Source organism: Clavelina lepadiformis, chromosome 9 (genome assembly GCF_947623445.1).
Source record: "Clavelina lepadiformis chromosome 9, kaClaLepa1.1, whole genome shotgun sequence".
NCBI classification, from domain to species: domain Eukaryota; kingdom Metazoa; phylum Chordata; class Ascidiacea; order Aplousobranchia; family Clavelinidae; genus Clavelina; species Clavelina lepadiformis.
Genome location: NC_135248.1, coordinates 5,815,871 through 5,834,287, shown reverse-complemented (window position 1 = coordinate 5,834,287; position 18,417 = coordinate 5,815,871). Strand labels below are relative to the sequence as shown.

Sequence of the window (18,417 nt, the reverse complement as noted above, 5' to 3'; positions counted from 1 at the left end):
CTGAAACTTTAATAAACTGATTTTAGTTTCATCCGTTAGACTTAGTTTTCCCTTTCAAGTAATACGTGGGAGGCTTCATAGATCGCGTAAAGGTGCTTAAAACTTGCTAGAATCAATGGGCGAAGTGTTTTAAAAGTGGTTGCCTTGTTATAACTACATTCAGTTATTTGTTAATACGCAATGACCACCTCAGCGGTGGTGATTTTAGGTGATTGTGCGTAAATGGAGTTGGTACCTAAGAGTTTTCGTTTTAAGCATCGACGATCATGCGTTTAATTGGGTCGTGATTGTAAACGTCAGACATATGTTCAAATTTATCCAGGTGTGTACCAAAACGTTTTGACTTTTGAGTTCCCGACATATAAGCCATTTTTTGCCATAACGCTAATTGTATAAATTGGTATTATGTGTAGTTTTGTTAGCAAAGACACGTTTGGATTGAGTATTAATGAAATAGAAGAAACGTTACCCAGAAATGTTTTGTATACCATATTATACGAGTATTTGATAAAATTTACAATTGATTCTCTATTCAGCTGACACTGTGTGTGTGTGCAATCATGCCAACCACGCCCACACGAGTTGTGGAAATTGAGCCATGTATTTTCGATGACGTAATCTTTAAAGATGATTAAGTGCCTTGCTATTCTGTTTAAGTCAACTCACTGTTATTTCCCGTTTCTTTTAGCGTTGGCGTTTGGAAATTTTTCCTTCCTTGCTCACGATAGAAAGTAAAGCCTATATCATATGGTGTTGACGTCGATCTTGTGTATAATATTTCGGGTAAATGCTTATATTTTTTAATAGCAATTTATACACCGGCGCAGTTTCTGATTTCAGTTTACGGTATGAATAGTATACGTCTCGGTAAAATGCTCAGCTTTTAATTGTGAGGTGGTGTGACAGGCGGTCAGGTACTACAATACCCTGAACTTGTGTAAAATAAAACCAACTTATCTCAGTTTTGCAAATGCAGATATAGCGCGTAGTATCAGAAGTACAACTCCAGCTTGCAGTTATTTTGTTTCTCACTTGGTTGTGTGTGACGTATCCAAAGTTTTGCTAAGCGTCGTTGAAATCGAAACGTCATCAAAGAAGTTTAAACAACAAGTTGACTCATGGAATGGTAGCAAACGGGAGGCATTGTTTAGCACGTTGGCTGCAAAATGTGTGCTCAGCGAATGATCAGCGTTAAGCTGTTTAGACATAAATTGATCTGGTTTGCCCTCGTTTTATTATTCGTAAGTAATAATGTGGGCATAAAAATTCGTCAGCATAAATTACGCTTTCACTTGTCAATATTTTTTTAAATTCTCGGCTGGCGCTCGTATCATGTTACGTAATTATTCTGTATCGCCCAAATAGAATTTAGACAGTCATCTGATGTTTATTTCGTTTGTTGCTCACATGTTGTAAGTTTTGAATTGGCTGCCACGTAGTGAGCTTTTGGTATGCTTTTATTCGTCTGTGCATTGTCGTGGTTTTAAGAAGCTAGGGTGGTTAGCGTTTTCGTGCCAAGTGTTCTATGACACCCTTTTGCTAGGTTAAAGTCCTGTCGGTTGGCTTGCGTGATTTCCCGAATAAGTGTGGTCTTGCTTATAAAGTAAAGACATTCTCTGAGTTTTTTTATCTTAAACACACGGACTGACTATTTTACAGTTGCAGGTTAATCCCTATAATAGAAAAAATTCATCAACTGTTGCGTATACTGCCTTCAGAGATTCCAGTGTTAAAAGCGTTGTCTCCATAGTGCTCGATTTTGGTTGATTTGAAAGAGATTTATTATGGGAAATTTAGGAAGCCGAAGTCAGCAATACACAGTCGCACAAGACAAAGCAAAGGACCAAGCCGAAAATGATGGAGCAATAAAACCAGTGGTAAGTCGTTAAGTTAATGTGCAAAAGCTATGGTTGGACACAAGATCAAAGATTTGCTCATTATTATGCGACTTTTGTTGCATTGTGTAGAATGGCAGCAAACATAATCGCGGAAATTGCGAACTCTGAAAACTAGCTTGGTATAACAAGGAAAGCAACTCGCATTGTATGTTCTTAAGGTTTGTCTTCGGCGACCGCTTCGGACACCGCCGCTTTTAAGGACTATTGCTAATTTTCTGCTATTGTTGCAAAATTTTAAAATTTGAGAGATCGTTGGGGAATTTTAAGGCACTGTTTTCGGACTTGTTTTTTGTTTTCCCATGAAAACTTTAAAAACGCTGGCTACATTACCATCCGCTTTATACGACTTTGCAGGCTCGGTTTAATGTATTGAAAAAAGTAGTTTCGTGTTAAGTAAGCGTTATCTTTTAAAAAACGTTTAATAGCTCAGTCGTGAAATTTATGAAACCGCTTTTACGCACGCCTCAGTAATGCAGTAGTCATAGCTGCCGCTACTATCAGTATCGGGCTACTGGAATAGAGTAACGAAATCATTTAAAATTTAATCACGTTCGTTCACCATCGGTCGTTTTTCGAGACACATGCAAACGACATCTCCATGTAGCATATGCCAACGTTAATCTTTCCCGTTTCTGTAACCGAGCTTTAATCCCAAGCTCTAGCAGGCCCATAGCGTTATAGCTCGACGCCATGGGACCGGTAATCACCACCGACTTCATTGTTTTCGCGTTCGTCACATATTTCCCCCACTTGCAAAATGTCCTTAGAGACGTCCACCCATCTGTTGCTTGCGATTATGTCGCAATACTCCAACATTGCCACTTCAGTATTCTTTCGATTTTTAATCACATATCGCCGTTTGTGCTGCATGAGTTTGCTATGATTCCATCCATGTGTAAATAACTGCCACTAGGTCTATAGCAAAATCTGTTACATTGTATTCTAAGTAACTCGTAAAGTGTCTTCAATATATTTTCTACAATGGTATGCAAATAATTTTCATTATATTTTTTCACCCGCCCCTCGAAAACATTTAATTTTGGCATTTTACAGTATTTGGTAATATTAACTAGTATTGAAACATTTCGACGTCATCAATAACTTTTGTTTGTCATGTAGGATTCGGAACAAAAAGCTAACGGTGACGTTGGAGAAAACGGTCAATCTGTCGAAGTTGAGGTGGTCAATGGCAATGGCAACGGTGTTGCAACGAACGGAACATCAAAGAAAGCGAAGTCGCCGATCAAATTTAAACTTCCGAAAGGGTTCCCCCTGGGAAAGAAAACCGGTCCTAAAACTCCTCCGGTTGATAGCAATGTAGATGACAAAGTCGTTGAAGAAAAACCGGACCAAGTAGCTCCTGAAGCTGACAAGCCGGAAGAAGCCAAAACCGAAGAGAAAGAAGAAGCTAAAGAGGAGAGAGAGGAAGACGCTGCTCCCGCAGATGAAGCACCAGCAGCGGAAGAAGCTTCTAAAGACGAACCTAACGCTCAGGAAGAAGTTGAAGCTGCTCAAGATTCAAACGAAGCCGACTCGGAAACGAAGGCTGCGGAAGTGGATGCAGAAGAGGCTCCCAAGGAGGAGGGCGAAATTCAAGAGGCGCCTAAAGAAGAAGAATCAGCAGCCCAAGATGGTGAAACAAGTCCAAAGAAGAAGGAAGGAAAGGGTTTCAAGAAATTCTTCACTGGTACAATCGCATCTTTAAAGAGGCGAACGTCGAGCAAAAAACCACGAAAGGACAGTGTTGATGACAAGGTTGTGGAAGAAAAACCTGCCAAAGAGGCTGAAAAAACCGAAGACAAAACGGAGGAAGAAGCACCTGCAGCCGATGCTCCAAAGGACGAGTCGAAACCTGAAGAACCTGCAACGACTGAACAAGAGACAGCAGATAAGGCCGAAGACGCTGCTCCGGCTGACGACGCACCTGCTGCCGAAGAGAGTCCAAAAGAAGACGAGAAACCAACTCAAGATGCTTCGGCAGAGAAGGAAAAAGCCACAGAAGAAAAACCTGAAGGTTAATTGATTTTAAGCTTACCGCAATTTAATAGTAGACCGTTTAAGATATCATTAACTGATCATTTGCTTTGTAAATCAATTTATTAGACTCTGGCTCCCGATCACCAGGTTTTGTTGGCAGTATAAGGAATTTTTTTGGTAATTTAACACGAAGCAGGAGTCAAAAAAAGGTCAGTATACTTAAGTTTTCATTTAGTGAAATCCCCAGTCTTATAGTACATAAATTGTACACACAAATGGAATCTATGTTATTATGCTTATGTCGGTTTCTGACTGAATTTAGCTCCTATGTTAAGGTTAAAATTTCTTGTACAAGAGGTGGCCAATTCAAGCATTGCAGAACTTCTTACTTGCGTTTTTAAATGACTGTAATCATATTAGACCGTATTCAATCTTATTACTTTATATACAAGTAGGCCAACCTGCCGCAGCCGGCCGTACATTAGCACATTTAATGACTGTGTAGTTTTGTTTTATTTGCTCGCTCCCTTGGGCTTGATTTGCCCTACTTGTCTTGACAGCTAAAGCCGATAGAAATGCGCAAGAGGTTTACAGCTTACAGGAATTGCTTTCGGTTTATTCTTCAGCGTGGGTTGTGGTATTAAAAATCAGCCCATAAATATACAGATGGGTTTGATATTTATTTTCCTATTAGTTTCCGTTCAAAAGAACAGGTTTTCACGTAATTATGTTCAATTGATGTTATCTCGTAAACTGAAGAACTGCAGGTTATATTTCTGTGACTCAGAGTTAATATCCAGTATGTCACCAACGAACTACACGTAGTCACACATTTCTTATACTGTACGTACCTAATAACTCAATTTTCATTTTCCGTTCATTTCTTTAATCTTAAAAAGCTAAGTTTGCGAAATGTGGTATTTCAAACTTGTATCACAGAAGCGAATAGCATAATTTCTAGCCTATGTAGCAGTACCACATAAAACATTTTTAAACATATTTCATCCTGGCCAGGTTTCCGAAATGGCGAGTCGTTGGAATGTTCTGAATGCATTTTCAAGAGTTAATTCCCGTTGGTACTGTGGCGTCTTTGTAAATTAAAAAAAAAATTCCCACCCTGTTGCGACCCTTGTTTAGGTATTGTCTGTCAGGTGATATATGGGACACGATAGGTAATTTGATATTTGTCTTAGGTTCAACTACATTACCCAAACAGTGTCGCAAGTGCAAATATGCTTCAAACGAAGTACGTAATAAAGTTGCATTGTAATTTTGATTAAATCGTGCAATTGTATATTGTTGTAAACAAGAATAGTATCGCACCCCAAAGGTCTTATTTTGCGATACGTAATTACTGTAAAATCCAACTTCCAGAGTTACGAAATACAGCTTCCATTACAGCTTTAGTCAATGACGTCATGTTTGCCTGAGAAAGGCTTGCTTGACAGTCCCAAATTCATTAAGTATTGATGCAGTTAGGGGAGACACTATATGCCTGTGTCTTATCTTTATAAAGTACTACCAGGTAATCAATTCAGTCCGCTGTATAGTTGCATAGAACACGCAAAGATGGGATCTATTTTAAGGAAATTTTTTAAGGTAACAGCTGTGTTATTTTAGGCTAAAGTACGATTATTACCTTTGTAAATTGCGTGTTTGGAGTCGTTAAACGCAGTGATGATGTCATGGCTTTAAACGTATGAATAGTAGGCCGAAAAAAGCAGTTCCATGTTTTCCGTGAACGAGGCAAGCGTTGCTTTATATTAGTTGCGTTCACCTTTCGCCGTGGAGAGGTTATAATTGACTTACTGTTGCGAAGTCGACGTTTTTAATCAGTATTTCCGCGACTATAGCATGCCAAAAATGACGCATTGCGTAAAAGATGTCAGCAATACTGTACAGTGTACACTATGTCAATTATCATATTTAGGTCAGTCCATCTAATGATCTAGTTTCACTTTGTTTTGTTGGGGCATGTACTGTATTTAACATCCTTTTCCCAGAAACACCAAATGTTGATAAAGTCGCTAATTTCAGGTTTATAGCAGGCAATTACCTCGGTGATTTGATGTGATACATACTGACGCTAACGGTCCTTAAAAAAAAAAAAAAACACTTTATCGTGTTGAAACCGAGTAAACTTTGGTAAATGATAAAATTCCATGACATTCCATGGTAATGACCAACTTTGGCCATTATAATTACTGTAATATGGCCTGAAGTATATGCAGCAAATATCAGAAGGGAATCACAGACACCATTTGCGTTCTTTACATTCTTTGCCTTGGCATTTTTCGTGGATGACGTGTTAACTGCATGGAGTATAGATTTTCTTTTAATGATTCATACTTGTCGAAGCGTGCTTACATCACAGGTGCTGGAAAATTCAACGTTTATTGATCCCTGCTTTTGTACATCACCGCTATTACGTCGGCGTTTGGTTTCTATCTATTATTAAAATAAGTTGGCTGCGCCCCAAAACAGCTTAAACCGACAATAGATGCAAGAATAACATTGATTAACACCTGATGTATGGACATAAATTCCACCATGATTAAAGTAAATTTTTTTTCTGTTGGATGATTTGGTAAATGGATAACTGTATAATCATAACCAAAAAATTGTAATATATGGCAACCATAAAATTCACAAACACTAAACGTCTTACTATGCGTGGTCGTTAGTGTGGTATTTAATATACACCTAGCCAAAAACCAAAGTTTATTGGAAACGAGTGAGAGTGTGTCAGCTACCATTCGAATGGCGTGAAGATGTTTTACAAATTTCTATCGGCTTCCAGGATTATATGCTAAGTTTTCAAAAAAGCACGTATATGTAAAACTATGCATATGTGCATAAGAACAAATGATGGCCTATTATGTTGCATTTACAGTATATGTGTAAGGCGGTTGAAAGCTTGTGGTGTTTAGTTTCCTATCGGAGACCATACACAACGTGTTAAAAAATTAAACGACACATTGGCTTAACGTGTGGTCGTCTATACAATTTCATCAAAAAATTCGTGGCCCCACAAATTTTTGTTTTGAACTGGTTGACAAGTTTCTGCGCCGACTATATCTTCGAACAGGATACCAAATTCGTCAACGGATTGATCATTGTTCAACTTCCCATGTAACGAAAAATTATCTGATTACCGCGTTCACTTTCGACATGTATTAACGTGTCATTCGCAGCAACAATAGCTTTTTAACGAAATATTGGCACAGAGCATCACCGGCAGGTAGCCTGGTTATGGCACCTCTCAAGATGGGAATTAGCTTACTTGATAAAAGCGTACATTTCGCTGACAAAATTCCGTAAGTTTGTTTGGAAATGTTTCCGCTTGTTTTGTAAGGCATAGGACATTTCTTTCTTGCTTACGACAACACCAATTTCTTAACAATGCCCAGTGTGTATCGAAAGACTTTGTGTATGATATTGCACAATTTAATCCAATTGCAAACGTCGCTTTCAATTCGTTATGTATAGGTTTCATTCTTCTATAGATAGATTCTGTAACAACAGAGTTACACAAACGCTTGTAAGAATGTTATTATACTTACGAAGTCCATAAATACCAAGTTAAGACAAGGCAGTCTTTAAAACTATGTTTGGTCAACTGCCATATACTTCCGCAGCTTTTGCATGCGGAAATATTTTACTTGCTTCTCGCATAATATCATGGTTGTTAACCCAATGGCGGCTCAGAATCATGGGACTGTTGACTCATGCCGTTCTGGCATTTCTTCAACTCTGATGGTTATTTAAATGCCCGTCCACAACTATCTTATCGTTTAAGACTCCCATGCCTTGAGATAAGCACAACCGCTTTATTAACGGGCTTCGATTTGAACTTTGAAGTATTCATAAAACAACAGCAATAACCGATAACAAGTCTTAAACAGCTTCAAACGACTTTCTAACATCCTTTATCATATTACAAGTGCGAAGCCGTGTTGTTGTTTCTTCATGCTATCTGCACGACCTAGGTCTAAACTTGGGTCTTTCGAGTGACTTGATTTTACGTCGTCGTCGACTTCACTTGCTGTGGTGATATTTTAAGCGGCTTGCGACCGGCATCGTCGCAACTGCTGCAAAAAGCTCCTTTCTGTTACTTAGTAGCTAGTTGTTTTTTTATTATTCTGAATATGATTCCATGCCCCATATTAAAAGTATTAAATACACAATTTTGACCATTCAATTTATTTAGTCTATAAATAAACTTTACTAAACTTTAAAAATGTGTAAAATATCAAAAATGATTAGGAAATTTTACTTTTTGCAATTCTGTTCTCGTCTCGGTTTTCTGTTTTAGAATAATTGCGTAATCCCGACATAATTTAGATGATTGCTGTTTTATATGTTCCACCATTTGCCGCCTGCAATGGCTGCTGATGTGTATGGTTCAGAATAATCGCAATAACTTAAAGTACTACAAATTAAGGTTAAAAAGTTGGTCAGTCCCTCTAAGGAATTTAAGTTGCTTTGGCAACGCCCGACAGCAACTAAGAACTCGAATATGTTCGCTCGCAAATAAGAACGGAATTTCGCTGGTATTCAAAACCGCTGGAATGTGTTTGCATTATTTGTTATCTTGGTGCTTCGCTAAACTACCTTGTTCGTAGCCATCGCGACTGGTGTGGGAATTGCCCAACAACGCATGCACAACTTAGCGATTCTTCTAAACAAGCACCCATTTGTGCAATGCCTTTTCTCCGATCCGCATCAACTATTTTGATAGTATCTAGAATAAAGTGACTAACAGCATGGCTCTCAAGAAGTTAAAACAGTGCTTCAGGGGTTTTACCGGAGTTTTAACTGGTGGTGCATAGAGCTGACCAGCAGCTTCACCTGCTGTCCTGTTGCAGCAATTTGTAAATACGGGAATTGTCATTGCAAATCACATTAAAACTCTAAACAAGCAGTTAATCGTTTCGGATAACAACTTTCAAACACATTTCATTAGCACCTTGTCACAAGACAGTCAAGGTTAGTATTAGTTTGTTGGTGGTTACACAAAACTTTGTGTACGTGATATGGATACATGCACCAAGCGAAAAACACTTATTTTGACGTTCCAAGTGTCCTGCATATACTGTGATCCGCTTTGCGATACTGTAACAGCCACTGCTCCCATACACGATCTCAGAACGCAGACCATCAAAACAAGTCAAAACTTTGTAGCGTTTAAAATGCTTTGATTAATTGTTCCACGTCGGAGGTTCATTATTCTCAAAAAGATTGACGATAGTTTCATAACCTTGTTTACAGGCCGTTTAAAAACGGGAATGAGCCTGCCTGTTTAGCTTAATCAATGATATACTGCAGCGAAATTTGCCCTTCCCAATAAATGCCCAATACTGAACATTCCCGCGGTAAAATTCGTTGTGTACTAAAATGCCGTGAATCGGTCTCTTTTTGTAGTGGTTATGCTGTATGACTAGCTTTGACTTATGCATTTTGGAATATGCGTAGAATGTTACGCCCCACTGAAGCGGGCCCACGCTTTCAAGTTGTCAAAGAAATTTTTTGTTTTTAAAAAGAAGGCAGTGCCGCCTCTTTAAACTGGGTTTAAACTTTAAAGGACGTTTTGCTTCAATCGTTAAGGTGGTCAACGTTTTTCTTAAACTCGGTACGTTCTGTTTTTGCGTTTATATTCATTTATGAGGCAGTTGCTATATGATTAAACTAAAAGTATAAATGTTAATTCGGTAGGTACGTACAGCGATATTATCATAAAAGTCCCTTCTGATCTATTAACCTTGTAAGAGGAAGTAAAAACAAATTTTAACTTTTTTCTTTAACATCCCGAAATATTCGACCTTCGGTTACACTTGACTGGCCGTAAACAAGGCGGTCATTATGACGTAGTGAAAAAAGCATTTTTGCGATATCGTTCAGACGTGGTTCAATGTGGAAGGTCAGCTGTAGGCACCGATGTGCGGTACATTCAACCCTTTGCATTAAATTATTATTGATGATAATCGCGGAAATAAAGTTTCTTGCTCTTGTTTGCAGTCTGATGTTGAGGAGAAAGCCGAAGAGGAAGATCCTAAAGAAGAGGCGGATGTCACGACAGAAGCAACTGAAGTAATGTTTATTATCATTCAGACTTGATTGCGACATGTTGAATATTGAATTAATCTCGAATTTTAATTCGGTTTTTAGGACCCAAAGGCTGACGATGAAAATCCGTCGGAACAAGCTGCGGCGGAAGAAACTGCAGCTGACGACGTTCCAGCAGAGCAAGAGGAAGATAAACAGGAAACTGAAGACAAAGTAGAGGAGCCTACAGAACCTGGTAAGCGAATTCAGATAAATTATCCTAACTTGGTGATCACTTCACAAAATGATCACGATTGTCTAATTGTTTTCACCAATCAAATGAATTTCCCTAACGGGCTACAACAAAGTGTTTTTGAATCCATCACGATCGAGCACTAGTAATTCTAGCTCAAATAACTAGTTATTCCGGTAAGCGCTTTATTAACCGCATTGGTAGACTTCATGCTTTTAGTGGACATTGAACTATTGTAAGGCTCGTTAAAAATGTCATCTGCATTGATGAAACTGTAGGATAAATTAGCGTCAATTTTCTTTCGTTCGTTTTTGAAATTAGTGGGGATTTTTGTGATTACTCGCTAAATGGTTAATTTATGGAATTACGATGTATGCAAGTGGCCCGTGTTAATATATTTAAAACGTTTACTACTTTTCACTGGCCTATGCTGATAAAGAGATAAAGCCTGCTTTACAGATAAGGCAGCTTTGTACAAGGAATTGTGAAACACTTAAAAGAAAGCTTTCTTTTAAGGCGCATTCCGAAGAGATAAGTGGTACTGTTTATAATTGCTAGGCCCCTGGGACGGGCAACGAAGAGCTTAGTTGCGATGTTGCGTAAACAAGACGGTTCAAATGACAGAACCCGATGATGTGCTTTGAATAAAACTTTTCAATGCTTAGATCAATCTTGAAAACTCACTTCTGGGGAAACTCAATCACAGCTATATTTACTCAATTAAAAGTTTAAAGTTGATTTTTTTGGGGGGGTTTTTAGTATTTGAACAGTGACTCACGGTCAGTTTGTACCGTAGCCTACAAAACGTTTCTACTGGTCATCAAGATACTAAGTTGTTTTAGCAATTGTATCGGATTCCCCGCTTTTATGTAGCCTATGTCTCTCTCATATTTAATAATTCTCTCGAGCTCGTTAAATACATAAATACAAGCTGTAGGATTATCCCGATAGGCTGATGTCCGAATCTATTCAAGGCATTGTCATCTTTACACATAGTCATGTCATGAAGCTCTCGGTTTTGTAAAGCTCATTGGCATAGATAACTTTTTACAGATGGCTTATTGTTTAAACAAATATGCAGTGTCTTTAAATGCTTGATGTAACCGGTATAATCAAGATATGCGCAATTAATAGTTGCCAGTGCAGTTAATACTGGCGTAAACTTAACACAACGTAAAAAGTTTGTAAAAGTAATCTGTAAAAGTCATTCGGAAAAAGTGCCCACAGCGTTTCAACTTGTAGTCTACTATCGATGGAATAATACCGATGGAATTTTTTCTGGTAAAGCGGAAAAAGATACGTTGGTAACCCTGACATTGTTAGCAGTGATGTTAAAATAAAAATATGGGCTGTGAACATCACTATATACAGTATACATGCAATATATATAAAAAGGCGTTATCCTGTTTGTCGAAATGGCCGGTTTTCAACGAATACGCCAATCACAATCATCAATTTTTCAAAGAAACCGTTATTAATGAATCCACTGCACAGCTTTCCCATATCGTGCGAAACATCGAATAACTTGACTAAGGAGAAAAACCGTTTAGGTCTACCCCAAAAATTCCTCCTATCTTGGAAGAATGCGAAAATAATGTCGACTTCGTGATAATCCCTTTTAGAAAGTTGTATGTTGGATTTTGCTGCAAGGGCGTTGTTTACGCAACTGAATCTGTTGCGCCATCAAACGACCACCTTAAGTATCATGAAATAGTGTTTTTCCACGCGATACCACCTGCCCTGATGGTATTATGTTCTATATTTTCAGCTGAACAAGAAACAGAAGCACCTGCCTCTGAACAGAAAGCAGAAGAACCGACTCAAGCAGCAGCAGCAGGTATGCTTATCGAAATATAATCCCAAATTATCAAATGGTAATTGTGCCAAAGAGTACGTACATAACTTCGAAAACGCACAATCAAAGACACTTCATTGGTCATCATTGCTTGTTTGAATGTTTCTAACTGTTTGCATGTATCTTATTAGTTGCATAAAAGTTAGCTGAGGCACTTCAAAAATCTAATGACACTGGGCTTACACAACTAATTTTTTATTTGCAATAAACAAAATAGCATTTGAGATATTTTTAACTTTCGTAAAGAACCCGTTACAGAAGAAACAAAGCCAGCCGAAGATAGTGCTGAAGCAGTGGCAGATGTGGTAAGTTCACACGTAATCACGTAAATTTATTGCCCTTATTGCTGAAATATCGTTTTTTTTTCGCTTTTTCGTTAAATGATTACGATGAACTTTCGTTAAATTTTACTTTGCCATGGCTACTTTGTTGCTTGCATGTTTTTTGTTTGCATGGTTAAGCCTGTGGAAATTTTATGTCATTTAGACTGCTCCTTCTGAAGAGCCGGAAACAGAGACGCAGACCCCAGCGGCCGAGCCCGAGCAGACCCCAGCGGCCGAGCCCGAGCAGACCCCAGCGGCCGAGCCCGAGCAGACCCCAGCGGCCGAGCCCGAGCAGACCCCAGCGGCCGAGCCCGAGCAGACCCCAGCGGCCGAGCCCGAACAGACCCCAGCGGCCGAGCCCGAACAGACCCCAGCGGCCGAGCCCGAACAGACCCCAGCGGCCGAGCCCGAACAGACCCCAGCGGCCGAGCCCGAACAGACCCCAGCGGCCGAGCCCGAGCAGACCCCAGCGGCCGAGCCCGAACAGACCCCAGCGGCCGAGCCCGAACAGACGAAGACATCAGAAGAACCTGCTCAAACTGCTGCGGAGAAAACTGTGGAAGCCTCGTCATCTGAACCTCAAGCTGAGGAAACGAGTAAGGGGCTTGAACAACAAACTCAAGGTAAGTCATTCCATGGATGGATATTATGAAAAAAGAAAGTTATAGACCTCAGTCAATGACTGGTTTTTAACATAACCAATTTTTCAATCATAACTTGTGCCTTCATCAAATGCTGAACATTGTTTGTTTGCATGTTGTTTTCTTTTGTGCATGATTTGAAACGTTTGCATGTTTATGCAATTCATTCAAAATATCCCAACTTTCTATGCACATATGAAATATTTTCTATTATTCTGTACCTGAATTTATTTTGTATTTATTAGCCTATATTATATGGTCTGTTTTAATTAATGTCAGTTAGTGATCAAAATAAACCTGTCCTGTTGATGTGAAATTTATAGCCAGAAATTCAAAACATTTGTTTTGGAGATCTTACAAAAGGAAGTTAGTAAATAGCCCTATCAATTGGCTTAATTCATTCTAATAGCACGCACGTCTGCATGTGAATTTTCTGTTAAATCCCATGTGCCATTGACAAGAAATGGTTTTTGTCACCTTCAATGCTGCAACCAAGTAATGCAAAAGGTGAGTTTTCTGCCTTTGTGCATATATTTTTTTCAATGATTTGCATATTATTCCCAGACAGTATGGATCGTCTTTCGCAATTTATTTTCATACTACCCATGCGCACATAAACCTCAGTTTTACAATTACTCTTCTTTCTCTAGCCTTTAAAAGTGCAGTGTTATGTACTAATTCACTGTATATTAAATCATCAGGGGAAGAATTTTACATTAAAATTAAGTCACTGGAACATATTTATACTTGTGTGAATCAAGGAAATATTAAATGCAAAACCAAGTTATTGTGAAATGGCACATCTTGCAGACATCATGAGCAATTTATTCTGCCAAATTTTATGTGGGCCTACTTAAAACGTAAATAATAAATACATGTTATGTGTAATTACACTGCACCATCGACAAGCTCTCACGATAGCAAACAGCATGAAGACTATTGTTCACTTTGCAAAACAAATCAAGTAATTTACAAAATAGTTATCTTTTGGCTTTTCACCTCACAACAGTTTTTTCGTTATGTGCTATTTGCATCCTGTGTAGAGTTTTAAATGGCATCTTAATGGAATGCTTAGCTTAGCTTGATCATTTAGTAGTGTTTGCAAAGCAAGCTCTAGTTGTGAGCATATCCTCTCATGATTGAAATCTTCGCAAAAATATTTTATGCTATAACTGTATGTTTGAAGCTTCCTTGTGTTTTGCATGTTTTCTGTCATTTCCTATGGTAGGCATGTTACAGGTATACGACTGAAACACATATTTTTTTTATTGCAGTCACTGAACAACAACAAGGGTTAGACGAATTGGTGGCAACGGAAACCACCATAGCCATTCCTGTTATATCTTCAGCTTTGCAGCCTATGCATGAAAAAACTTCAGCTCCGGAACAAGTTGCTGAAACTCATGCATTCGAAGAACAAGTTGTTGAACAAACCTTCGAGTCTGCTCCAGCCGAACAAGTTTCTGAAACTCCTGCTCCCGAAAAGCAGGCTGCTGAGTCTGCTCCAGCCGAACAAGTTGCTGAAGCTCCTGCTCCCGAAGAACAGGCCGCTGAGTCTGCTCCAGCCGAACAAGTTGCTGAAGCTCCTGCTCCCGAAGAACAGGCTGCTGAGTCTGCTCCAGCCGAACAAGTTGCTGAAGCTCCTGCTCAGGAAGAGCAGGCCGCGGAGTCTGCTCCAGCCGAACAAGTTGCTCAAGCTCCTGCTCCCGTAGAGCAGGCCGCTGAGTCTGCTCCAGCCGAACAAGTTTCTGAAACTCCTGCTCCCGAAAAGCAGGCTGCTGAGTCTGCTCCAGCCGAACAAGTTGCTGAAGCTCCTGCTCAGGAAGAACAGGCTGCTGAGTCTGCTCCAGCCGAACAAGTTGCTGAAGCTCCTGCTCAGGAAGAACAGGCTGCTGAGTCTGCACCAGCCGAACAAGTTGCTCAAGCTCCTGCTCCCGAAAAGCAGGCTGCTGAGTCTGCTCCAGCCGAACAAGTTGCTCAAGCTCCTGCTCCCGAAAAGCAGGCTGCTGAGTCTGCTCCAGCCGAACAAGTTGCTGAAGCTCCTGCTCCCGAAGAACAGGCTGCTGAGTCTGCTCCAGCCGAACAAGTTGCTGAAGCTCCTGCTCCCGAAGAACAGGCTGCTGAGTCTGCTCCAGCCGAACAAGTTGCTGAAGCTCCTGCTCCCGAAAAGCAGGCTGCTGAGTCTGCTCCAGCCGAACAAGTTGCTGAAACTCCTGCTCAGGAAGAACAGGCCGCTGAGTCTGCTCCAGCCGAACAAGTTGCTGAAGCTCCTGCTCCCGAAGAACAGGCCGCTGAGTCTGCTCCAGCCGAACAAGTTGCTGAAGCTCCTGCTCCCGAAGAACAGGCTGCTGAGTCTGCACCAGCCGAACAAGTTGCTCAAGCTCCTGCTCAGGAAGAGCAGGCCGCGGAGTCTGCTCCAGCCGAACAAGTTGCTGAAGCTCCTGCTCCCGAAGAGCAGGCCGCTGAGTCTGTTCCAGCCGAACAAGTTGCTGAAGCTCCTGCTCCCGAAGAACAGGCTGCTGAGTCTGCTCCAGCCGAACAAGTTGCTCAAGCTCCTGCTCAGGAAGAGCAGGCCGCGGAGTCTGCTCCAGCCGAACAAGTTGCTCAAGCTCCTGCTCCCGTAGAGCAGGCCGCTGAGTCTGCTCCAGCCGAACAAGTTGCTGAAGCTCCTGCTCCCGAAGAGCAGGCCGCTGAGTGTGCTCCTGCCGAACAAGTTGCTGAAGCTCCTGCTCCCGAAGAGCAGGCTGCTGAGTCTGCTCCTGCCGAACAAGTTGCTGAAGCTCCTGCTCCCGAAGAGCAGGCCGCTGAGTCTGCTCCTGCCGAACAAGTTGCTGAAGCTCCTGCTCCCGAAGAGCAGGCCGCTGAGTGTGCTCCTGCCGAACAAGTTGCTGAAGCTACTGCTCCCGAAGAGCAGGCCGCTGAGTCTGCTCCAGCGCCGGAACAAGTTGCCGAAACGCCAGCGCCGGAACACCAAACCACAGAATCAAATTCTGCTGCACAAGTTTCTGAAAGTGGAACTCCAGCTGATGCTGAAGTATCAGAGCTGCAAAAGACTTATGACTATGAGGAACCTGAGCGGAAATCCATGTCATATATGACTTTTAATGTTGTGTAAAAAAGGTCTTATGATTTTTCGTTTTGAGTGGAATGTGATAGTTTAACCGACTCTGCATGTCTCACACAAATTTGTTTTGATTCTTTCCCGTTATTTTGGTTTTCACATAAGGTAGTTGGAATGAAATTTATTCTTTCAATGTTTGCTTGAATGTTGTAATGGCATGGTTAAATACTAGTTATATTTATATTATTGTCGCATTGTTTTGTGACACATAGAGAAAGTGTATCTAAAGCATATTGCTTAGCACTATTCCAGGAGTGTAATTCAGGCATAATGTTATTCGTTTGAAATCTTTTCACAGATTCGTCATAACTTGGTATAAAATAGAAGGAACGAGAAGCACTGACAAGTGGGCCGGTATGAAGTGACGTGTTATGACCTCAATCTCAATGAATTAGACGTCACGAGAATTGCCTTCCCAAGTTTTCATTTATGTACCTGTAGTGGGATGTCACTAACCTGTTCATAAAATATTTATTTCACGTTGTACGAATTTACACTTCATTAACGCTTTATAAATCCCAGACTTGCTTCTAAGTAACATTTCCCCAGTAGTTTCGTCGATTTCGTAAATTCATTTTTGATAAAGGTATGATTTGCCTACTGCCTCCTTAATCGGCAGTTATGGATCATCTATTGATTGCTTGGTTTGTACACAAATATTGATTCCTAAATGCAAATTGCAATGCAGTAAGGTGTTACATTGTCGTAGCGTTATGATGAAGTGAAGATAAAGCGTTTTTTATTTGTTACAACTGCGCCGATGTTTCGAAGCCATGAAAACGATTTTTTGTACAAAGTATTTTTGAAACTTTGTTCTGTCCTTTCGCAAATGTTCTTATGATTGTGAGTTTTCGCCTGTTAAAGCAAATGCCTGTTTGGGTATTTTGATATCACTTTCGTTTTTTGCTACATTTTGTAAAGCGTTTTCAGTTGGGCAGAAAAGTTATCGAATGTTAATCGTTTATATGCCTTTACTAGTCTCGTTAGCTTGGTGCCCGATCGATTGTCGTAGCTATTTTCTTTCAAGTACGCTAAGCCCTTGCCAAAAGGTAACGATTAAAATAGAAGACATCTCAATGTTTGCAAAAAATGTATTTTTTTTCAAGACAAGCCCATTTCGCGTGTTTAAAATTTTTCCACAATAACGAACGGCACATTTTCGTCGAATGGTGTGTGACTAAATTGCGGTTTAAACTTTGTTTTATCGATGAAGTATTGTTCATGTTTTCCAGACTTCTGTAAATAACTTTCCTGTCTACTATGCGCAGTTCACACATCTACACAAACAATACCCTTAGTATTAAGTAACAAAATATCGGATTCATATGCTATTAATAAATACTAGTTCACAATTTATGCATTCATATCTTGAGTTTTAATGCTGTGTTTGGACGAGGAAACTGCTTTTCAATCGGTCATGTCAAAATGTGGCTGGCCTGGGAGATAAACTTCTTAAATTAGTTTTAAGATATATAGAGCCCTTTGGGATTTGATAACATGACCGTTTTTTTAATTCTGATTACTGTTGCCTTTGCATTTACAACAAAGACAGCGCAAGCTATTTATACAGTATTAACTAGTACCTAACAAAAATCCTTTTCGGCCCTTAGGCCAAATTCCTTACATGCAAAGTGAAAAGCTACCGGCTTCGGCCAAGCGAGACAAAACGCGAGTAATGAATGACTTATTACTATGGCGATTATTTTTTGACTTGTCAAAAATTTGTCAAATTTACAGCGTTAGGTCAAAAATTGTCAAAATTTTTTACCAAGTCCAAATTGTTTAAAAACTGCATTGTCGTGGTGTCGTAGAGGTTGCACTGTAGGTGAACTTGTCATTTTACATTGTACACCTTGTAGCCTACTTTATACTGTTGTAAATGGCCCATTGTCTACTTATTGTGAATCAGCTCTTGTTTCGGTTTTGCTTTAGATCAGTGCTCTTCAACAGGGGTTCCGCGGAACATGTAGTGGGGTTCCGTAAGTTTTAAGGGTTCCTCGTTTATTTAGGGAAATTGATTTCTTGCTTTAGCATTTTGAATTTTTGATGCGTCATTCCGATTTTTTTTAGATCACTGCACCGCATTCATACTCCAAGTAGGCCAGTTTGTTAAACAAGAAGTTGAGTGCAGTCAACAACCGAATAAAACATTGATATAATTGTTGCGTCACTTGCTGTTAACAATAACTGTTTATGTTTTGAAATGTCTAATTATTTTTTGAAGTGTAATAACGAAATACAGTATTTTATTTTCTGACCAAGCAATTCGTAATTTCTAAACTTTTGTTAATGGGGTTTCGTGAC

At 39.9% G+C, this 18,417-nt stretch overlaps 1 protein-coding gene across 3 annotated transcripts; it reads left to right on the top strand.

Annotated features, from left to right (window-relative positions):
• Positions 1-1,639: 1,639 nt before the first annotated feature.
• On the top strand, positions 1,640-17,467 carry LOC143469998 (uncharacterized). 3 transcript variants are annotated; one of them, XM_076967827.1, is made up of 10 exons: positions 1,640-1,877; positions 3,018-3,912; positions 4,002-4,084; positions 9,894-9,965; positions 10,044-10,176; positions 11,942-12,007; positions 12,275-12,333; positions 12,515-12,974; positions 14,267-16,112; positions 16,412-17,467. In XM_076967827.1, the coding sequence occupies exons 1-9, from the start codon at positions 1,785-1,787 to the stop codon at positions 16,105-16,107; spliced, it is 3,702 nt and encodes a 1,233-aa protein (XP_076823942.1). In that variant the 5' UTR covers positions 1,640-1,784; the 3' UTR covers positions 16,108-16,112; positions 16,412-17,467. The 3 variants fall into 3 exon arrangements, with proteins under 3 accessions (XP_076823942.1, XP_076823943.1, XP_076823941.1); XM_076967828.1 differs by having other exon boundaries at positions 11,942-12,010; positions 12,287-12,333; XM_076967826.1 differs by having other exon boundaries at positions 11,942-12,010.
• The last annotated feature ends 950 nt before the right edge of the window (positions 17,468-18,417 follow it).